Source organism: Mesoplodon mirus (genome assembly GCF_964341445.2).
Source record: "Mesoplodon mirus genome assembly, chromosome: 1".
Taxonomy (NCBI): domain Eukaryota; kingdom Metazoa; phylum Chordata; class Mammalia; order Artiodactyla; family Ziphiidae; genus Mesoplodon; species Mesoplodon mirus.
In genome coordinates, this window is record NC_138976.1 from 34,671,619 (window position 1) to 34,685,937 (window position 14,319).

The following is a 14,319-nucleotide window of genomic DNA, read 5'->3' on the forward strand; positions in this document are numbered from 1 at the left end:
CTCTCTTGTAACGAAATCACAGTTTGCTGGTTAAACCATAATTTCTAAGTGGCCCCTGCCTAACGCACAAGGCTCTTGTCAGCTCTTGCCCAGACCTGGTAACCCAGCACAGACATTACCACTGTTCCGAGCTGCACTGCAAGGGGCTGTCTTGAGCATCTAGGAAAGCCACATGCGCCCTGCAGCATCACTCCCCCACCCTGGCCCCTACACCCCTACTCACTTGTAAGCGATTTACTGCTGGAGTTTGGGGACCTCAACGGCCCCTCCTTGTTCTCCAGGGTCAGCGAGAGGCCATAGTTAGTGTGGTGCTGGTGCTGGTGGTGGTGACGGTGGTGCCTTCCCGAAGCTTTGGTGGCAAATGGTGTGCCCCCATTCTCCTCGAGGCCAAAAGGCAGCCGGTCCGAGCTGCTGAGCCCTGGGGAAGGGAGCGGGTAGCTGCAGAGGGTGTAAAAGTCAGGATTTAGAAAAGCAGAGAGCCTTGAGATTCCTGTCCGTATTTTAAAAGATGTTCTCCAAGCACTGAAAACCAGGAGACATAGGTTCAACAAACAGATCCACAGGGTTATTGTAGAACAGGACACAAAGGCAACACTGCACCCAAAGGAAAAGCAGAAAGTGGAAATTTGTATATATCAGAGATGCTAACCCTTAAAAAAATTCTTAAGTTTCAAATGAAATAATTCCTATTTTTAAAAAGACAGCATAGGACTTCCCTGGTAGCACAGTGGTGGAGAATCCGCCTGCCAATGCAGGGGACACGGGTTCGAGCCCTGGTCAAGGAAGATCCCACATGCCGCGGAGCAACTAAGCCCGTGCGCCACAACGACTGAGCCTGCGAGCCACAACTACTGAGCCCGCGTGCCACAACTGCTGAAGCCCGCACGCCTAGAGCCCGTGCTCCGCAAGAAGAGAAGCCACCGCAACGAGAAGCCCACACACCGCAACGAAGAGTAGCCCCCGCTCGCCGCAACTAGAGAAAGCTCGTGTGCAGCAATGAAGACCCAACGCAGCCAAAAAAAAAAAAAGACATCATCTAAATGGGAGGGGGAAGTCAAAGGCAATCATCAAATTAAAAAATAATTTGTTAAACATCCTACGACAAGATCATGATAGAAACTGGAAGTCCTGGAGTCACTTCCTCCTCCTCTTCATCACCCCCACCAGGCAGAAAGCACCTATTAATAGTACTGCTACGACATCTTCTAATTCCAACTGCTCCTCCTGTTATTACTGCCCTAAGGCTCTTGAAACAGATTCCCAAAGCTCTCCCAGCCTCTACTCCTCCTTCAGCCCATCCTCCACAGAGCACTAGCCAGAGAGCTGTTCTGATTACATTCTAGAGTGTGGCACTCCTCACTCCAGAAGCTGGAATACCTCTCTGTTACTAGTGATTCCTAACCATTTTAAGATAGAGAACCCTTTGGAAATCTAGAAAACTACAGAACTTCTCTGCGGAAAAAGGCACTAAGATGCAACATTTCACACTCAATTTCGGCCCTCTGTAGACCCTCCGTGAAAAAATCCAAATTCCTTTACTCACGGCCCCCCTGTGATCTTGTCCCATTCTCTTTTCAGCTCATCTCCTGCTATATTCTTCTCTACACCCTAATCCTTCCCATCCTTATGCCTTTCACCTCCTTCTGTCCCCTGGAGTCCTTCCTCATCCCTAAACCCAGCTAAAACACCCCTTCCTCCAGGAAGACTTCCAGCCTTTAAGACCCAGATCAAAGGTCTCCTCCTCACACCCCTAAGCAGAGCTAACCCCTCTTTCTGCTCATTCCCATAGACCAGATTTCTACTGCCCACTCCTCCACTCTGTCTTCAAGGAGCTCACACCTCAAGGTAGGAAATTCTGTCATTCAATCAGTTACAATCACCCTAGAACAAGCCACTAAGTGAGCATAGAGGAAAAGCCAACTAGTTTTTCTGGGGCTGGTGAAGGTGTTGGGAAAGGAATCATAACGGGGGGATCAATTGGGAGAGACAGTCAAATTTTGGTGGACATTCTTGAAACAGAATCCTTCTTCTTACAGGAAACCACATTTCTTGTGTTTGTATGAGGTTGATATTTCCCCTCAGGGTGGGCCAATCAGACTTTTCCCTCCTTCCTGGTAGAGTGACTTTTTCTGGGATATGATCCAATCAGGGACAGAGTTTCCTATAGGTTTAACTTATGGAAACAGAGAGAAAGTGTCTCTCTTCCTTTTTAAGAGTCAAACAGGGCCTCATTGTGACTTTTGTGGGTCCTAAGCACTTTGGCCTTCACCTCTTCTCCATAAAAAATTTAAAATTATATTTTATGACTGCATTTGTATAAAAATGAATATATTATCAGATACTAAACCATTTTCCTCAACTAAAAGTTCATTTTTTTTCTTCTGACTTAAAAGAAATGAAACCATTTTTGTGGGCCCCTAAAAGTATTGTGAGGCCAAGGCACTGCATCTACTGTGACACACGGATACGTCAGATCTGGCTATGAGGATGATATAAGTTGAAGCTACTTTATGACCATATTCCCTGGACACAGAGGAGTACCTGTGGGAAGTGGCCAATGCACAATGGGAGACAAGACGAGCAGAGGGTAAAGCTAGATGGAAAGAAAGAAAAAACCCCAATGGTATCATCTGAACCCCTGGTTCCACCACTGACCTTTTTAATTACAAGGTCCAATAAATTCTGTTTATTTATTTTTGTTTGATGTGGTTGAGTTTCTCTCATTTATAACTCACATGCTCTAAAGCAGTGAAGGTGTGTTACCTTGTTACTGTTTTTTGTTTGTTTGTTTTGTGGAATGTCTTTCAAGTGAAAAGGTAAAAATGGCTATTACAGGCCTAAGGAATAGTCTGAGCAAAGGAATGATGGTTGAACGAGCAGGATGGCTGGAGCGGAAGTGAGGAGTGGAAAGGGTTTAAGCAAAGGCGAGACATGACTGGAGTTCCATCTTAGAAAGTTCGTGTTGAGGGCTGCGTGCAGGACAGACACCCCAGTCTCTTCATTAGGAGACTGTGACGGGGCGGGGCTAGACAAGCTCAGTGGATGGAAGAGCAGCCCTCTGAGCTGTTTCTGAAGCAGGGCAGGCAGGGCTTGCAGGCCTGGCATGTGGGCGCTGGGGGAAGGAGGTACAGAGGAGGCCTCTGCTGCAGACGCAGGATGCTTTCCGGAAGAAACAGCACCATTGTCCCCACGTTGTCCCGTGAGCTGGGTCTTTGGTCCACCCTGGCTGCTTTCTGGAGACTTGGCTCAGGACAGTCTCACATTGTGTGTGTGTGTGAGTGTGCATGTGTGCGTGTGCACGTGGTAAGAATGTGGAAGAAGGCGTGACTTTGGCTTCTGGGTTCAGAGTCCAGCTTCACCTCTCCAACCTGAAACATAACCAAGGGAATCCACCCCCTCGTGGAGGCAGTAATGGTGGCAGCAAAACGTGCACCAAGTTATCATCGAGATGCCTGACTTCTTGTCTTAGTTCTGCCCAACTTTGTGCAGGAACCTTGGACAGCTGCTCTGGGCCTCAGTTTCCTCCTCTGTGACGTGACAGGGTCAGGTGACTTCTGGTGCCTTTCCAGGTCTGAGAATCAGCCTTTCCCCCACCTATTTATCCAGTACTTGCTCTATCCCAGGCACTGGGCTACCTATTTTACATTAAATATCCCACTGTATACATGTAGAGACTTTGATTAGCACATAATTGGTGCTCCATAAATATATGATGAAAGGAAGGACGGGAAGGCGGGAGGGAGAAAGGGAAAGAAGCAGGGAGAGAGGGAGGAAGGGTGAACGGAAGCTGTGGAGCTGGGATGTGACGACAAAGGTGTGAACAGCAAATCCCATGGGCATTATTTTCCTGTGTCTCAAATATGTTGAAAATAATATCTGTCCTCAGGAGGCACAGAGACTGGGAGCTCAGAACAGAGAAAATTCCCTACAGCCTGGGACACTTTACACCTCAAGGCTCATCTTCCACCCCGCCCTCCTTCCACACTGCAGCCAGCCTATTAAAGGTCTGAATGGGAACTATAATGGTCTAGGCAGCAGAGACAAACCAGAGAAACACTGAAAGGAAGAGAGTGACAGGATGGGGGGTATTGGCAGGATTTGAGAAGGGGAGAACACAGAGACATGGAGGGGTCAGAAATTTTTGAATTTTTTAGCCTGGAGGACCAGGCAAATGGCATGCCATTAATTGAAAAAAGGATGTTGGGAGTGAAGGCTGCTTGGAGGAGGGAAAACTATGATTGAGCTTCAAACGGGTTACACTGAATGTGAGAATGAACACCCAAGGAGCAAGATGTCCTATAGTAGAGATCTGGTGTACATTCAGGGCTGTAGGCAGTGTTGCAAAGTTCTGAGCAAGAATTTCTGAGGAATGGTAAATAGACATCATCTCCCATGCCATCTCCAACTGATGCTCACTCTCTGCTTGGAACGTAAGACGAAAAAGGATTCTGAGGTTGTGCCAGCTCAGGAGGAAAGAGAGCTGTGATTGATGAGTGATGTCTGCCGCAGACCTGGAACGAAGCTGCAGTCTCACGTACCTTCTTGTCTTTCCAAGTTAAAAGTGTGTGTGTGTGTGTGTGTTTGTGTGTGTGTGTGTGTGTGTGTGTGTGTTTTATTTCCAGGAAACCCAGAGTGAAAAGTTAAACAGGGAAATAAATATATGTGCAGAGAGTGATAAATTGTATTTAATAACGAGTGATTTTCACTTTACCGTGACTTTTGGGGAAGACTGAGAATCAGACAAATGGGAAGAGAAACAGAGGGTTAGAGAAGCTGCCTGGATCTCTGAGAGTAAGTTTCTAGAAGAGCAAAGATTCATAAGCAGGCGTGGTATGACCTGGGTGTTTTCTAAGCTCATACACATGGAGGACCATCCTGGAGATCCTAACTTATGGCACTGTGTTGGGTTATGGGTCTGTTAAGGAAATCACTGTTCCTGGCCTTGTGGACTGTTCCCTGCAGAACTCCAGGAGGTGATATTCACATCAACTATGATGTAAATGACATCCACTGGAGTTGTGCAGCTGTCCTGTCCACAGGGACCTCAGAGAAGGTCAAGCCCACCCAGAGGGTCCGGCAGCACTCAGCAGCCCACAAGCCTCGGGGCCCAGTGGCTAAGGTTTAGGAGATGAGGCCAGCTCTGTGCTCACCGTCAGTAGAGACAGATTCACCAGGCTCCTGGCATTCTGGAAAGGAGGTCACAAGTCCTGGTTTTCAGAGGGTGATGGATGAGGGGTGTGTAGACATCAGCCCCTGCTTCCATGAGCTGGCAGTTGAAAGGATCTGGTGTGGAAGAAGGGGGCTGCTATGTGCCTAGCACGTGCTAGGTGCTTTACAGTTACCCTGCAAGGAAGCTGGTGCCACCTCCTTTTACAGTGGGACTTAGTGAAGGTGAGTAACATGCCCTGTTAGTAGATGTGAAGTGAGAAGTTGAACCAGATCTAGTTTCTTCTCCTCCCTTCTCTTGGGGGAAGCCCCTACTCCCATTCTACTTCCAACTCTAGAAAAGTTAGTGTTCCTACTGGGAGGGGGGCCTGTGTCAGATGGGATGTTCTTGACTGCATTAGGGGTGGACACGGCTCTGCAGATGCACGGTTGGGGGACGTTTACAGCCCTGCCTAATCCCACCAGAGCCTCTCCCCTCCCTGACTCTGGGATCCCAGCAGGCCAGACATGTGGTACTCAATCAAAATGCATTGCATACTGAAAAATGGGATAATTATTGAGGTTTATAAGTATAATATTATAACATTATAATAATTATAATATTATTATACCATTGTTATATTAATTATTATAAGTTACAGTATTTAGTATAATAACAGTATGATTATTCAGAATAATCCTCCAGAATCCATCGCCAGAACTATGACCTGCGCAGAGCAGGGATGGGGGAGGGTCCTGAGCTGGAATACAGAACTTACACAGCTTTCTCTTAAAACTAAGGCTGGGAATTACCAGGGTGCTCTGAGGAGCCAATCATACACTCTACAGCTCAGCCAAGTTCTGGGTGACGTGGGCTTCTGTGGGCAGACGTAGGCTTCTGTGGGCAGCCCTGGGGATCTAATCGGATTAAAAAAAATCATAGAATTGTAGAAACAGGGCCACTCAGATATCATCCAGTTAGGTGGTTTTAAATTCTGGATGAATATTAAAAGCACCAGAGGAAACCCTCTACACTGCTGGTGGGAATGTAAAATGGCACAACTGCTTTGGATATCAGCCTGGCAGTTTCTCAAAAAGGTTAAGCATAGAGTTACCATATGACCCAGAAATTCCATTCCCAGGTATATACCCAAGAGAAATAAAAACATGTCCATACAAAGACTTGCACATGAATATTCACAGCAGCATTATTCACAAGAGCCAAAAGGTAGAAACAACCCAAATGTCCACCAACTGATGAACAGATAAATAAAGTCTGGTATATCCAAACAACAGAATATTATTCAGTTATAAAATGGAATGAAATATTGATCCATGCTATGACATGAATAAACCTTGAAAACATAATTCCATTTATATGAAATGCCCAGAATAGGCAAATCCATAGAGATAGAAAGTAGATTAGTGGTTACCTAGGACTGGGGAGGATGGGGAGAAATAGGAAGTGACTGCTCATGGGTATGGGGTCCCTTTTAGGAGAAGTTAAAATACTCTAAGATTAGACTGTAGTGACTGTACTACTTTGTGAAAACGCTAAAACTATTAAATTGTACAATTTGAACTGGTGAATTGCATGGTATCTAATTTATATCTTAATAAAGCTGATTAAAAAATCAACCAAGGGAGATTTTGAAAGCTATCAATGTACAACCCTTACCCTGGCTAATTACATCATCTATCTCTAAATCCAGTGTGCAGCCAGGGCTGAGAAACAAGGCCCTAGTCCAACCTCCTCATTTTGCATATGGGGAAACGGGGACCCACTGGGGGGATGAGGTGACCAGGTCACACAGTGGGTAATTGGCTGAGTCTGGGACACAATCCAGGACTCTCACCTCTCTGCTTGCCAAGTGCCCCAAGTGCCCTCCATCTGCTACATCTTCCCATCTGCTTCAGCTTCTATTTAAGGCAGCAAATGCACTCATCAGGAAAATCCCAAGACCTCCTTAGAACCCCACTGCCTAAGACATCTTTGTGTACACATCTTGTCTTCCCAATGATAGAGACTGTCATATCACATGTTTTCATGTCCTTGGGCGATGTTAAGACAACTGGTTCTACATTTCAGGAAAAAAGAGACCTCTGCCTCACAATATCTACATAAATTCTTCTTTATTGGCTCCTCCCCAGGCTGGGTTGGACATCTCTCTCCTTACCTTTACCTTACCCTCCCTGAGTGCCCCTGACCTGCTGTGTTTCCAAGGAAATGCATTTCCCAGTTTCCTTGCCCTGTGGTTTCTATGTAGGTTTGACCAATGGGAGGCATTGACAGAGACTGGAGGGTAGGAAAAGGAGCTAAGTATTTCTCCCTCATCTCTTTCTACCTCAGGGGATGTTTTCAGCAGTAGTTGAGTCCCCTAGGGCTTCAGCTTTCACTAGACTGACTCCCTGTGGCCCCAGATCCTGGGCTCTGGAATACTGCCATCTCTCTTTGTCTCTCTGTCTCTCCAGCTCTAGGAGTGATAAGCAGGTTCTACTGTTGCTAATTTCTGGGTTGCCTCACTGGTCACTTTAGCTACTTAGTTCTTCATCCCTTGTGCAATCAATTCCCTGTATCAAATTCCCTCTGTAAGAAACCTGCCTAGAGTGATTTCAGTTCTGATTGTCCATGACTGATACACAATTATCTACCTGTATCTATTTCTGGATTCTTCATATATTTTTTAATGATTTAAAATTTTTTTTATTATTTATTTATTTATTTTTGGCTGCGTTGGGTCTTCATTGTTGCACGTGGGCTTTCTCTAGTTGGTGGTGAGCTGGGGCTACTCTTCATTGTGGTGCGCGGTCTTCTCATTGCAGTGGCTTCTTTTGTTGCGAAGCATGGGCTCTAGGCACGCGGGCTCAGTAGTTGTGGCGCACGGGCCTACCTGCTCCGCGGCATGTGGGATCTTCCCGGACCAGGGCTCGAACCCGTGTCCCCTGCATTGGCAGGCGGATTCTTAACCACTGCGCCACCAGGGAAGCCCTGGGTTCTTCATATTTTTATTGAACTATTTATTTATTGCTAAACCAGCACCAGACTGTCTTAATTACTTTTGTGTTAATATTTGGGCTTTTTAATATCTGATAGGACAAATCCTGTTTCCTTTCATACATCGTTTTTTTTCTTTTGTTTTTTCTTGGCTATTATCATGCACTCAGTCTTCCAGATTACTTTACAATTCAAGTTACTACCAAAAAAATCCCATTGGAATTATGATTTGCAGCATCAAATATAATGGATTATTTTGGGAGAATGTATTCATAAGGTATTTCTGACCATTTATTTAGATCTTCTTAAATGTCCTTCAGTCCGAATTTTTAACTTTCCCATAAAGGTATGGAACATATCTTATTAACTTTATTCCTATCCATATATCAGTTTTGTCACAATTGAAAATGGGATCTCACTAATTATTACATTTTCTCTAATTTTTTTTTACTACTATATATATAAAACTACTGACTTTAAGGTATTTCTACCTCTGGTCACCTTGCTGAACTCTTATTAATTGGAATTCACTTGTATTTTAGGATAATCACATGAATTTTGTTTCTTCCTTCCCAGCATTTATTCTTTATTTTGTTTTCCTGGCTTATTGTATTGGTAAGGCCTCTAGAATGATACTGAATATTAGCAATCATCTTTGTCTTATTTCTGAAGTATGTAGATTATCTTAAATCTACAATCTAAATTAAATGTTGATTTGTGACAAATTCTACTTATTAGGTTAGAGACAGTCCTTCTACAGTTAGCCTACTAAGAATCTTGAAAGATTAGCATGACTTACTCTGAACAAATCCATTCTGTTCCTAAGTGAACACTACTTTACTAAGTGCTTAAATATGAATCTGTTCTCTAACTTTTCTTGGTATTACCATCAAGCTTATCCCTCCAGGTTTTAGAATTCATTTTTCAAGAATCTGTATGACATTTCCCTGTCTATTCTTCTGGCATTTCCCCAAGACTCCATAGTTTTTCAAAGTGTGCTGGTGCTGGCTCAGCAATGACACATGCAAATTTTCTTCAAGGCCGTTTTTCTCAACCTGAAGACTTTAACTGTAAAGCAGTAAAATATTTCCTGACTACTCTCTCTCTTATCTTGGACTTCCGTTTCATTCTCTTTGTTCTTTTCACCTTTCTGTAGTTAGTATACTGACTGGCTTCCTTGTTGAAAAAGAGAAAAACAAAACAGAAGTTGAACACCTCTTCTTCTGTCCTGTTAATCTCACATACCATCCTCAAGATGGCTCTGCTATTAAATTGTTCATCTTTTTGCTCTGACCAAAGTGTGCATCTACAGAAGTCCTTTTAAAAAAAAAGGTCTCTGCCCCTTTGTTTTTGGTCATATGTTCTACCTTCCTTCTCTTTAAAATACTGTTTTAAATTGTGGGCTCTGAATGCCTTCATCTTTCAGACTATCTCATATATTCATAGTCCATGTGAAAAATATTCCCTTTTGGATCTACCCTTGTTTAACATTTTTGAAATCTGATCTTCTAAAGATTAGAATACATGGAAGATTAAACCCTGAATTCCACTCATTTCATATTAATGATTCTAAGACACCAGGGTCATTTTCTTCCAAGGGTCTTGTCACTTATACACTTCCAACCCAGTCTTCCTTGCTGACCAGAATTTACAAAACAATACTGGCAGGGCAGTGTTTCTTCTACCTTCCAAACAACCAAATCATCAGCTAGAAAGGCCAAGGCCTCAACAGATGCTCTGCTTTTAATGGAATGCCAATGTCTGGATGGCCAAGAAGTCCCCCATATGTGATGTGCCAGCTTGAAGTCTCTTAGGAGAGCACAGTGAACATCCTCTCTGTCCAAAGTCGCCTGGCATCTTCTCTGGATTGCTCAGTTCACCCTTAGGTGCTGCCTGTACTCAGTTACTCTTTTACCTATCCTGGCACATGTCTCAACTTCATAGCAGGGTTCCTGGAGGCAAGAACAGCTTCTGTGCAGCCCACACAGCAGCACATAAGTTCTCTGAACACCTTCCAGAAGAGCCTGGTTGGGGCAAACTGGCACCTATTTTACTTTTAGCCTAAGTGGGGACACCTCCATGCTCCTATTCAGAACTAAAGCATCAGGGAGTTGCTGACAAACAGTAAAGCTTCCCAACTGATAGGCCTCAGAAGGTGGCAAGTGGGTTGAACCTTTCATTCTCTCAGTTGTTGGAGCAAGGGGACAGGACCAAAGGCGCCGGGAGCCTCAAGCAGCCTTGTCTGCTTACCCCAGTGTGCTATACAACAACACATTTCCTATGGGTGCCAAGGACAAGAAAAAGCTGGGAAGCAGGGGCTTCCCTGGTGGCACAGTGGTTAAGAATCCGCCTGCCAATGCAAGGGACATGGGTTCGAGCCCTGGCCCAGGAAGATCCCACATGCCGCGGAGCAACTAAGCCTGTGCGCCACAACTACTGAGCCTGCATTCAAGAGCCCGCAAGCCACAACTACTGAGCCCATGTGCCACAACTGCTGAGCCTGCGCTCTAGAGCCCATGCACCACAACTACTGAGCCCATGTGCCACAACTACTGAAGCCTGCGTGCCTAGAGCCCATGCTCCGCAACGAGAAGCCACCGCAATGAGAAACCCGCACACCACAGCAAAGAGTAGCCCCTGCTCACCACAACTAGAGAAAGCCTGTGCACAGCAATGATGACCCAACACAGCCAAAAATAAAAAACAAATAAATTAATTAATTTAAATAAATATAAATAAAGCTGGGAAGCATCATTACTAGTTCATAATTCAGTCCATTAGTCTGGAACTGTGGCTCTTGATTGGGACTCTCTTAGCCGAATCCACTCAAGTACCATGTTATCACAGCAGATGGTGTCAGCCAGAATCATACCTCCTGACCGAACACTAGTGCATTAATGCCCTCAGAGGAGAAAAAAAAAGTGCTAACACTTCTGAGTGCCCAGCACCATGCCATCTATGAACTTACTTAATCTTCCAACATTTGAAGAAGGAACAATGATTACTATCCTTATTTTACAGGTAAGGAAACAGGAACAGAGAGACTAATTAACTTTCCCAAAGACACGCAACCAGTAAATGGCAGAGCTGGAATTTGAACCCAGGCAACCTGACTATAGAGCCCTGTGCTCTCTTCAGTGCCAAGAGACACTGCTTTGCCATGTGGATGATGAAAGCAGCAGTATAATGACATTAAAAGAATGCTGGTTGGCACTTAGCTTTGGTTGTGCTGCCCCTTAGCTATGACCTTAGGTAACTGATTTCACTTATCTGCCCAGACACTGCATTTTCAGACAATCATTTATTAAGCATCTATACCTCAGGAACTACAGATCAATGAAATAATTTGATCTCTGCCATGTCCGGATGAGAGACAGGAGAAGGTGCATTTACCCATCCTGGTTTCCAGGATACCTGTCACTCATTTCCATTTTAATTTAGCAGAGACTAAACAGAGTAGGCATTACACCAACATGTTGCTACAAGTTCTTATTGAATTTAGCGCAAACATACTATCTGACAGTAAGAGTATAATTGAAAAACTGTACCTTTTTCATAATGGGTTTGAGAAGAAAATTGTACCAACATCGTAGAAATGTGACACATTACGAATGTTAGGTCTATTAATTTGGGATGATTTCTTACACTAACTTAGTGGTTTTATTTTTTAAAAAGCGACTAGAGAGAAACGATGCCCCTACCTCATTTTTCTCGTCTGAAAACGCCAAAATTACGTTTTTTGGCATTATTTACTCTTTTATATGGATTACTAACTGGCAGAAAACATTTTTTTCCCAATTTGTATTCCTTTCAAGACATTTTCCAGGCAATCAACTTGGAACTGTCCAGTTAGTGCTATGTGAATCCACAGTAGACTGGGAGCTCGTTTTCACTAGTTTACCAGGGCGCCTGGAGCCAAAGACGGCGTCTTCCTCAATAGCAATTCCCAGCGCCTATCCAGAACCTGGCACAGTGAGGCAGCGGAGTAAATATCTGTTGGATGAATGGTGTAGTGCATGAAAATCGAACTCTCCCTAGGTAATTTATCAAGTGTCAATTCATAAAAGCTTCACTCTGGTCACGAATTCCCCAGTTGTTCCTAACAATACATGATGGTCTCGGCAAAACTGCAGAGTAAAATATTCCACATCTTAAGGAACGATGAGAGCCTTTACGATTTGTTCGGCGGTAACGGGGTCTCTGTCCCGTGTGAGCTACGGTAGGATGTGTGCCTCCATCTTTGAGTCTGGAGTTTTCCTTTGGTGAAACCGGTATCCACTGGTGTCAATGAATGGCTGTAGGCACACAAGCAGGGCCTGAACATTTTCTGCCAGAAAACCCATTTTACCTTGATATCGATCTTGCTAAGTTTTACGATGTCTTATTCTAATTGTCTGTGTAGGAGACAGCAACAAGCTGTGAGGAAGGGCTCTGTAACTGCGGTGAGATCTAGGACTTCAGCAATTCCGGATACATTTCAGGATCTGAGTCCAAAGAATAAATATTTCATGAGTTCACTTTTGCACAGAGGCTCATGACTAAGAATGTATTCAATCTTTTTCCTGCCTTAAGGAAAAAAATACTGACATAAATATTGCTGTTTTCCTTTACAGCATTCACTTCTAACAAATCCAACACTGTTTTCCCTTGGTTTCTTACAGATTTTCTTTTTGCCTCTCATTTCTGCATTTCAGTGCTCACTCTCTGCCTTAAAAGAAGATTCCTTTTCTTCTCTTTCTTTCTTCAGGTGGGGAAGAGCATTAACGGACTTGCCCCTAGCCACTGCTTTAAATGCATACATACCCCAATAGCATCACACGGGAGCCCTCAAGGAACAGTAAGACAAAATTATCGTTGCCATGAGAGCACAGCTGCTAGTGTGTAAAATAATGTCGAAAGAGCCCGTTCTTTATCACCCTTTGCACTCTGCAGGAGTTACGGCAGAATCGGGCATGAGCGGCGAGTGTTATTTTTTCCGCTCGGCAGACACCATCCAACTCACCCAAATGAATGAAATTATTATTCGTTCCAGAAAGAAGTTCCAGTTGGATGAATAAAATGCAGACTCTGTTCAGGGCAGGTCCTGGACATTCTAATTGCACAAGACCAAGTGTGAGCAGGAGCTGAATGTGGGGTACGAGGTCCTGAGGGGATACAGATGGGGATTAATCTATTTTGGTTTTCATTCGTGCTTAAAAATCTCTTCAAATGGTCCTCTCTCTGTTCCCCAATTCTTGTAGGTTCTTCAGAAGCTTCTATTACAAACTTCCCTAGTTAGCCTCTGAAGCCATACACTGGGCCTAATTTTAAGGGCTTGAAAAATTGCCTTTAATATAGTTACAGCGTCTTTATCCAGCCACGGAATGCAACTGGCTAGTGGAGCCGTTAGCATAGCAACACCTCTTGCTTTTGAGGTCTCAGCTGTAGAAAGTGGATGTTTAAACCATTCACTATTCAGTAGGGGATGATTAGGTAGGTTTCTGCAGGTTTCTTGTAACATGAGCCTACGGGGATGTTCCTCTCATTATTCTAACCCTTTTTAGTGGATTGCCTAGACTAAGCCGTTTGGTATTTTAAATTCTGCAGCCTTTCCCCAATAAAACCACTGGCGAGTCGTGGGATGTGGCTGTGATTTTAGATTCCATATATTAGAATTTTAATTGTAATTAAATGTAAATCCATCCTTCCCTGATCAAATACACCAGGGAAATTCACAGTGTCTGAGTGTAAAGTTCTTAATCAACTCCCAAAAGGGAAAGGAAACATGGATTATTAGAAATCAATTCCTTCATCCTGGCTATTATTATGCTGCCCCTTTTCCTTTTTCAGACCTCCAGGGCGTGCAGGTATCATGCTGATTGTTACCTGAACTTCTGGAAAACTGCTTTCACAGAACGTCTGGTAAAGATAGACTCTTCCCAGCCTTCCCTTTCTTCACTATAAAAAGGCTAAGATGACGGATTTTACTTCATCAGTCTGATCTTTATTAAGAGTATGACTCAAGATTAGGGCCTCCAGATGTTCCATAGTAAACAAGGAACAAATGGCATTCAAAATGATAAAAAGGTGTGCCACCCTGCTTATAGAGAAATACAATTGAAACAGAAATTCTGATTTTTACCCATCAGACTAACAAGGTTTTAAAAAAGTTAGTGAAGACTAGGCGCATGCTTCCTGTG

The 14,319-nt window shown here is 43.9% G+C and overlaps 1 protein-coding gene across 7 annotated transcripts in view; it reads right to left on the reverse strand.

Annotated features, from left to right (window-relative positions):
• Positions 1-14,319, reverse strand: part of EPB41L4B (erythrocyte membrane protein band 4.1 like 4B) — a gene marked incomplete at its 3' end in the record, with an annotated part of 141,899 nt that overhangs the window by 38,165 nt on the left and 89,415 nt on the right. For all 7 annotated transcript variants that reach the window (XM_082623065.1, XM_082623067.1, XM_082623064.1 and 4 more), the window contains exon 16: positions 224-438. In XM_082623065.1, coding sequence (XP_082479191.1) covers positions 224-438 — 215 coding nt within the window. The remainder of the gene's footprint in view (positions 1-223; positions 439-14,319) is intronic.